The following is a 9,079-nucleotide window of genomic DNA, read 5'->3' as shown; positions in this document are numbered from 1 at the left end:
AAGTGATCGACCCCCGTCTGAAAGGCGCGCGGGAACGTGATTTATTGAGAAAGGGGGAGGGGGTAATTTTCCGCTATTTAATCAAAACTGGTCGTACAAAAATTAAACAAAAAATTCTAAAGATTATTTTTACTACCAGCTACCTAAAGAAAGTTTTTTACCAAAATTAAACGACAGATTTTTTCACAAAAAAAATTTGAATTTGAAAAATACACAATTTTCAAGGCTTAGATAATTCATAGTTTTTCAGTTTAAGGTCTTTAAAAATTGTTTTGATGATATGTATTTCAAAAAGATGGCTATGTTTTTGTGTTAAATGGTTAAAGGAATAAGTCAATGAAATTTGACAGTCATATCTAACCTGGCTTTTTTGAAAATCAAGGTTTAAGAAGTTCATTGATTAAAAATTTTCTCTCCTTGTAAACGACTAAAGGGGGGTAACTTTTGGAATTTCCTGTCCAAAACTCACTCGAACGATTTTGTCCAAAATGCGTATACATGCATTATATATAGTCATTTACTAAATATAAAAAAATAACGAAAATTAAACGACAGGAATTTTTTGGGGTAGGTGTGTTGTACATCCTTAAATCAAGTTATATAAGGTCTTTATTTTAAAAAAAAAAATAAATAAATAAAGCCAATACACATTATTTATAATGAAAATATTTGATCGTAAAAAGATCCGATCTTTTTCAGAGAGCGTTATGCATTTCCCCCCCCCCCCCCCCCCTTTAACGGGAGAATCTCGTCAAAGGATGAATGATTCGTAATGTTGCATGCTATAAAATAAATTTAATGTAATTAAGCCATGTCTAAAAATTTTGTTTACATTTACATATACAGACAAGAGTAATTTTTATTTTTGAAAAAAAAATGCACTTTTTCAGTCAACCAAAATACCAGTAAGCTTTCCACCTTTGAAATTTCCCCTGACCAAATAGACTATCGTCGTGGACCACGTGTGTCCAAGTGCTATGTGGTGACAATTTTTTACTGTTCAGTTAGCAATGGATTACATGAATTCTGAGATGCATATTTCAATAAAAGTAAAATAGGATATTTCTTTCGACATGTGCACATCCCTGTAACGATAGCAGTATTCAGGTAAATATCTTTATCATTGCGTTCGATACGTATTCTCGACCTGCATGCGTGCATATCCAAACGGCTTTTGCTGTTTTCCGTGTTATTTTTTCTAAATTGCAGCAAATGCACTCAAAAATAATTTACTTCTCAGTATAGTTCTAGTTTTTGTTCACTTTTAAAACATGTATTTGGTCAGTTTACGGATTTATGACAACTACGCTATCGGAGATGTGTACATGTCGACAGCCAGGCTAGAAAATCACTCAAGTGAAACAAATGCACCAGGCTTTATATAACAGGTACAGGTGGCCAAAAATTTTCAAGTAAATATGGCGGAATCGAAGAAATATGGCGGACAAAGGCGTACAGGAATGTAGTAAGTCGTACAAAGATGAAAAATGAAGCCCTTTTAAGAGTTCATGTCAGCTTTAAGGAAAAGGTCGTAGAATTTTTAGAGGAAGGATTTACAAAACGTTTTAAGATTTGCTATAAAGGTCCTAGAAACATGAATTCTAGTTACTTGTAGTCTCATATTGTGTTAGAAAAAAACAGGTTGCTTTTCGTTTACCTACAATGTATATGATTTTTATTTGATGAATAAATCTTCCCTACGATTCAAAATATATGACCGAGTTTAACCGACCGTGACATTCAAAGAGAGGTCTCTTGGACACATGTAGAACACAGTCGAGGTTGTTTTGTCAGAGGTGGTCAAGAAGCCTTTAGCCCCCCCCCCCCTCTTTTGAAGTCGCCAAGAAACGGTAAAATATTGATGACTTAGCGAAATTAAACGATCAACAGTTATGTTCTCTCATAAGCTGTATTCCTGAAACTATCACTGTCTCTGCTAAAATTGTGAAGACATATTCTGCAAATATGTTGAGTGATAAATAAAAAGGAAAAAAATTTCAAAAAAGAGAAAGAGGGTTCCTTTAGCGGAAATTTTAGACATTTTTATCATAATGTTACTTAATTTATACATTCATAAATAAATTTGATTTTATGCACAAGATGAATGTGAAAGTAATTAATGACGCATAATTAGACACGATAGAAAATCCCTTGTTTATACATGGCATCATATCTTGTGTGTGAAATGTGTTTCCGTATGATTTTATTTATTTACATATTGTTCATGTTTGTCGTGTTGATGTGGAATTATTATAAATTACCGAATCCTGATACTTTGGGAATGAACATTAGGAAGATGCATATACTTTCAACATAAGGAAAAATATAAAGCAAATCGAACGCCTTTTTGTGTGCAGATCATGAAATGTACTGAGCTCCACGAGTATTTTTTGTCCCGAGCGCATTAATCTTGACGCCCAAATTCTTACTTACCTAGTGATACCTTTAGAAAACATGTGTATCTAGATGAAAGTTAACTCGGCAACATGCACCATCCCATTGTTTAAGTTTTATTAGGTGATTACACCTCTTATACCCGATTTCGCGGATTCAACGATACCCTAATATCGAGTATTATACGCGATTTCACGGATAATACCCGATTTCGAGTATTCTCTCCGACCTGTTAAGTGGTATTAACTATTTAATCGATCCTGAGCTCTGCTCAGTACAATATTCTTCATTTGATGGAGTAATAGACATGATTGCTAGGTTGGGAAGGGGGGCGTTATTAGGAAAAGTTGATGTCAAGAGTGCCTTTAGGTTGATACCCATTTACCCAGGAGATTTTGATTTGCTTGGATTTTCGATAGATGGATTGTACTATATAGATAAATGTTTACCTATGGGGTGTAGCATTAGCTGTAAAATTTGGGAAACTTTTGCCACGTTTTTACATTGGCTGACAGGGTACAAATCGGGACTTAAAACTTTGGATCATTATCTGGATGATTTTATTTTTGCAGGGAGAAAAGAAACTCATGAATGTGATCTTCTTATGTCTCAATTTATATCACTAGCCTTTGACATTGGGGTTCCGTTAGCTGATGAAAAAACCACAGGGCCTACCACAAAGTTAACATATCTGGGTTTTGTAATTGATACAGTAGAAATGACCATTAAAATACCCCAAGATAAAGTTGATGCTTTATTACAAACTATCGACGATTTTCTTGTTAGGCGAAAAGTGACTCTTAAGGAATTGCAATCATTAGTGGGAACTCTTAATTTTTTTTGTAAAGCAATTAGATCTAGTAGGGCTTTTATTCGTAGATTTTATGACGCAATGTCTGGGGGTTTAAGCCATTCCATCACATCAGATTAACTTTAGATATGAAAAGTGACCTAAAATTTGGGAGATTTTCCTGAAGCACTTTAACGGGGTAACATACTTCTCAGATACGGATTGGCAGGATTCTAATATCTTAGAATTTTACACCGATAGTGCGGGTTCTAATGCTCTAGGATGTGGGGCTTATTTTCAGGGTAGTCGGTTTTTTCTTCCTTGGCCCAAACATTGGGAGAATCAGAAAATTATGAAGGACATTACATTTCTTGAGTTAATTCCAGTAGTGATAGCAATTGAAATTTGGGGGAATTTGCTAGTTAAGAAAAAGGTCTTATTTCATATTGACAATATAGCTCTAGTAAGTATAATCAATAAGCAAATAACTAAATCCAAGAGAATTATGGAGCTTGTTCGGCATTTTGTTCTGAAACTAATGGTAAATAATGTTGTTTTTAAAGCAGAACATATTTCTAGTATTGATAATAAAATTGCGGACTCTATTTCTGGGAAACAGTGGCAGAGGTTCAAGGAATTGGCACCAGGAGCCAAGCCAAATCCAGAAGTCCCACCAAGGGAGTTAGTGAACATGATATACAATTTGAAATAGACCGGTTACTTCAGGCATCAATCTCTACGAACACCAAGCTGTCATATCAGACAAGACTCGCATCATTTCACAAATCCAGGTCTACTTTTGACTTGGACGACATCTGGCCACCATTACCTAGTCATGTGATTCAATACATTGCTTACTTGTCACGCTTAGGATACTCATCTTCAACAGCTAGATCTTATGTATCAGCAATAAGCTTTAACTGCAAAATTCAAAATTGTAATGATGTCACTAGGAATTTCATGGTTACAAAACTATTAGAAGGGATGAGGAGGCTTAACAAATCAGCTGATTCTAGACTTCCTATCACCCACACTTTACTTGATAGGATATTGCATATGTTACATTCAGTATGTTTCAATAGATATGAGACTTTGCTTTTTAAGGCAGCATATTCATTGGCTTTCTTTGCTTTTCTTAGAGTGGGAAAAATTTGTTTAACTGTAGGCAATGACAGTAATTCAATTTTGAAAATTTCAGATATTAAATTTGATCAAGATAAAGCAAATCTATTATTAGTCATTAAACAGTCTAAAACTGATCAAACAGGCAAGGGTGTTACAATATGTGTTGAAGAAGTAGGTGGCAATATTTGTCCAATCAGATGCTTGAGAGAGTTCCTGTCTATAAGGCCCAAAGTCAAGGGAGCATTATTTTGTCATTTTGGTGGTGAACCACTGACTAGATCACAGTTCTCATCAGTTTTGGGCAAAGTGTTGAAGGTCTGTAAAGTTGAGGGCAATTACAAATCTCATTCTTTTCGCATAGGAGCGGCAACAGCTGCATTTGAATTAGGTTGTTCAGAGGATTCTATAATGGAGGCAGGTCGTTGGAAATCACAGGTTTACAAGTCTTGCATTAGGTCTCCATTGGCAGGCTTAAGAAGAAAATAGAATTGTTTTTATTATTATATGTAATATGTAAATATGTAATATTATATATAGGTCTGAGTTGTTCAAGTGCTTACTACATAAACTTGCAATTTAAAAACAGAATTAGTTATTATACAACTGTCACTTTATTGTTAGTTAGAACTTATAAATTCATTAAGTTATCAACAGGTATAGTTTTTATGAGAACTTGGAAAGTTTTTTGTTTTGCAGCCCCCTTGCAAGTATGGTGTGTGGGTGCCTCCATTATAAAAAGAGCATTCTTTGAAGCCTTTAAAAGTCCCTCGGGGGCCAAACTTGCTTTAGAAAGAGTCGGATTAAATATATGGTGGCAGGGCTACTCTGGACTTAAATTTATTGAAGTAAAAAGAAAACTCTTGCACTTTTTGAAAATGATCCTAACTTCATTGTTTTACATTGTGGGGGCAATGACATTGGTACCAGAGCATATTCTTTATTTGAACTTATTAAAACATTCCAGACAGATTTAGATGAAATTAAGGGTCACTTCCCCCAGACCATCCTTATATGGTCCCAAATCCTTCCCCGTGTTCAATGGCGATATTCAGAAGACTTAATGGCCATGGAAAACTATAGGAACCGTTTAAATAGGGCAGTAGCCAAATACATATTGAAACAAGGGGGCTGCTATCTGAAATATCCAGATTTGATCAAAGATATCACTCAATTTTTGCTTCCTGCTGGTGTACATTTAACAGAAGTAGGAAACTCCATTTTTCTTAATACAGTTCAGAAAGGCCTTGAATACTTTGCTCTAAAAAGGGGTTGCGTGTATCCAAACAAGTCTGTAAGTACATAGAAAAAGTTTGGGGGGGTCTAGGGCAGTATTGGCGTGGATCAGTTGGTTTGTGGCTTTCCCCCTTGTGTGGGGTGACTGCAAACTGTGCCAGTATGCAGCCATGTGGCATCTGCGCACACCAAGCCAACTGTTGACAATGTTTGTATGAAACTTGTACTATACTCAACTGGACTGTGTTGATGTGTGAACCACAGTTAAGTGTAGTACTATGTGACAGTGATATTAAATGTGAACTTAAAAAATGCATATTTGATTTTGAGATATATTTGAAATTTAAATTTTGAGATATTTGATATTTGAACTACTTTGAGTTTGAGATCTGATGATTGATATGTGAACTTGATATTTGAACTTTGACATTTGAACTTTGTTTGATGTGTGCTGACCCTCCGCGGTAAACCCGGGACGGTTAGTGTATACACAGATTGATTTGAATTGATAGGTTTGCCCAATTGAAATGGCATCCCAAATTGTTTGTGAATTATTAAGCCACGCGACCAATACTCGCCATAACATTAAATATAAAAAACTAACATTTGGTGTTGTATTCTTATATCTGTATAAATAATGGCATTTATTTGCTTATATACAAAATAGATGCCTTTATTTACGAGAGAAGTACTTTGTTTGAGTCGGGCTCGGCCTGACTACAGAAGTATATAAAGACTCGGGTTTGTCCTTCACCTTCCTTCCTGCTGAACCGTTCAAAAGGTATGGACGTTAAATTTGTTGCTGGTAAATTTAAATAATTTTTCTAGTAAATCTCAAATACCCTCCCTCCCTCCACATCAGATATTAAGTTGTATGTTCAATTGTTATTAAAACAAAAAAGTTCTGGTGCTTGGGGTTTTTTCTCCTCTTTTTCAGGATTTGGAGCATCAATTCCATTTGGACTTGGTTGGATACATGCGTCAGGAACCGTCGTGGCACTATCTTGGATTGATGACCATCTGCGCACACCAAGCCAACTGTTGACAATGTTTGTGTGAAACTTGTACTATACTCAACTGGACTGTGTTGATGTGTGAACCACAGTTAAGTGTAGTACTATGTGACAGTGATATTAAATGTGAACTTAAAAAATGCATATTTGATTTTGAGATATATTTTGAATTTTAAATTTTGAGATATTTGATATTTGAACTACTTTGAGTTTGAGATCTGATGATTGATATGTGAACTTGATATTTGAACTTTGACATTTGAACTTTGAACTTTGTTTGATGTGTGCTGACCCTCCGCTGTAAACCCGGGACGGTTAGTGTATACACAGATTGATCTGAATTGATGGGTTTGCCCAATTGAAATGGCATCCCAAATTGTTTGTGAATTATTATGCCACGACCAATACTCGCCATAACATTAAATATAAAAAACTAACATTTGGTTTTGTATTCTTATCTCTGTATAAATAATGGCATAACAATCATATGAAAAACGTCAGTCAGAATTTGACTCAATGATAAATTGTATTTGCATATAAGGTCATTGATGGAACAGCATCAGTACAGACTGATTTGAATTAAAAAAAATAGTTATCTCAAGACAAGCGAATGAAGTTTTCTTTATGTTGTTTTACTTTATTTGATTTAAATCATGAATTCCTTAAATACAGCATCCTTAAGCACAAAATGTCAGGTTTAAACGACGTAAAATTTTCTTTCAAACTAAAAAGACCCATGTTGCATATTAAATAGAAAATAAAAAAAAATCATTCACTTGTCTCTGAGAATTTTCAGTATAAATATTAAAATCAGAATAAACATATTTCAGATTAAAATATTTTCTCAGAAATAAGTGATGCATGTTGAAATTGCATTAAAAATTACAGAAACTTTGCATATTTTGCTTTCGTGTTCCTCAATCTACGACGTTTTACCTTATCAGAAATAGTGCACTTGTTAACCTGGTTCAATAAAAATGGCCGCAATTTGGAATACAATTTTTGGTAAATGTTTTACTTTATTCAGTGTTTTCTATACCATTTTTTGAACTCATTGTGTATGCTTATATGTTAACTAACTTCATACCAGAGAGAATATTGTTTTAAAATTTCCATTACAATTTGCTTACACACCTAATTTTTGATATATAGAAAAACTGCGAAGTGAGTGCATAATGAAAGGAGATGGCGGATTCAAAGTGATATAATTATGTAAATAAAAGAACTTAAAAATGTGATAACTTAAAACTACATGGCGACGCAATTATGCGACTTGAAATAAAAGACACGTCAACGTCTAGAAGATTTTAACCAATCGTGATTAATAACTGGCAACCTTGTTTATTTTAGATTAGTATTATTTTTGTTATTATAGCAGGTTTTATTTTGTACACGACGGGACTTCTAGCTTGTGATGACATTGATTCCGCAGCCTGCGTCAGACTTGCGTCATCACATCCAAATATGTGTAACGAAACATGTTTCGCATCTATCTGCAAACGGCACTGTGGGCTTTGTCGTATGTGGATCATTATTATAATTATTATTAATTATCATAATTATTTATTAATAAAACCCAATACTCTGATGTATCTACAATAACGTTTTTATGTCTTTAATTAATATCATCAAAAGAAAACTTTTCAATTGAAATTTAAGCATTTTTAGGGAAAGGGTTAACGTTTGAATGAAATATATCCATTGATTAAATTAACACACTTCACTGCAGCACTGAAATGTTACACATGCCATGATATATCCAATCCTCAGACCTGCAATGTCTCGGCTGAGTGTCCAACTAATGACCACGTGAGTTTGTATGAAATTATTCAATATATTAATTACTTTCATGTCCTCTTAAATAGTTGATGTCCAGTGTACAAGTAACGATTTGTTAAACTTTTCTCTGTCTCTTTTTTCTGCAGAGATGTATCTCAGTGAAGTCGTATACGGATGATTTTCGTCTTGTTTATAAACTAGGATGCGCACCATCTTCGGTAAATCCAAAACTATTTTATAATATTTTTGTTTAAAATCCTATTTAGTAATTTTTTTAAAGGCGTTTTCTTATATCTTAAAGCATATTTTCATTTAGATCTGCAGTGGAACAAATTGTTGTACTACAGATTTATGCAACAATAAAGCGAGTATTACCAAGCGGCAATCAGAAAATGAAAATAAAGAAAGTCCAGGTTAACCGAACATCATTTCTTTATAAAAATGATTCCTTATAAACTTTCATTCGAATTGTATTCATTCAAATATTCTTTTGTTTTGATTATGATTATAGAAACCAATTTGTATCTTTCAATCTTCTATTCGTTCCGACACATTTAATATTTTAGTCGCCGTTGAAGTGCTCAGCAGACGACAGACGCTGAACCCGGCGTGTGCTGACGTAGACAATCTGGCCTGCACGCTGTTGTTTACGTCAGACACTGACATCTGTCAAAATGACTGTGTTGCCAACGTTGTCTGTCCCAGGCTTTGTGGGAAATGCAGTAGGTTATTCAGACTTGATTAT

At 34.2% G+C, this 9,079-nt stretch overlaps 1 protein-coding gene across 1 annotated transcript; it reads left to right on the top strand.

The window, feature by feature from the left end:
• Window positions 1-7,505: 7,505 nt before the first annotated feature.
• On the top strand, window positions 7,506-9,056 carry LOC134265407 (uncharacterized; the record flags this gene model as incomplete). The annotated part of the gene is made up of 6 exons (XM_062747617.1): window positions 7,506-7,560; window positions 7,931-8,074; window positions 8,285-8,364; window positions 8,481-8,552; window positions 8,651-8,747; window positions 8,901-9,056. Coding segments are annotated over exons 1-6 (577 nt in total), but the record flags the coding sequence as incomplete, so codon positions are not given.
• Between the last annotated feature and the right edge of the window lie 23 nt (window positions 9,057-9,079).

The sequence above is a fragment of the Saccostrea cucullata genome, unplaced genomic scaffold (genome assembly GCF_032062105.1).
Source record: "Saccostrea cucullata isolate Sc308-1 unplaced genomic scaffold, CSIRO_AGI_Scuc_v1 ctg10510, whole genome shotgun sequence".
NCBI classification, from domain to species: Eukaryota; Metazoa; Mollusca; class Bivalvia; order Ostreida; family Ostreidae; genus Saccostrea; species Saccostrea cuccullata.
The sequence above is the reverse complement of the archived record's forward strand: the minus strand, read 5'-3'. Positions and strand labels throughout refer to the sequence as shown.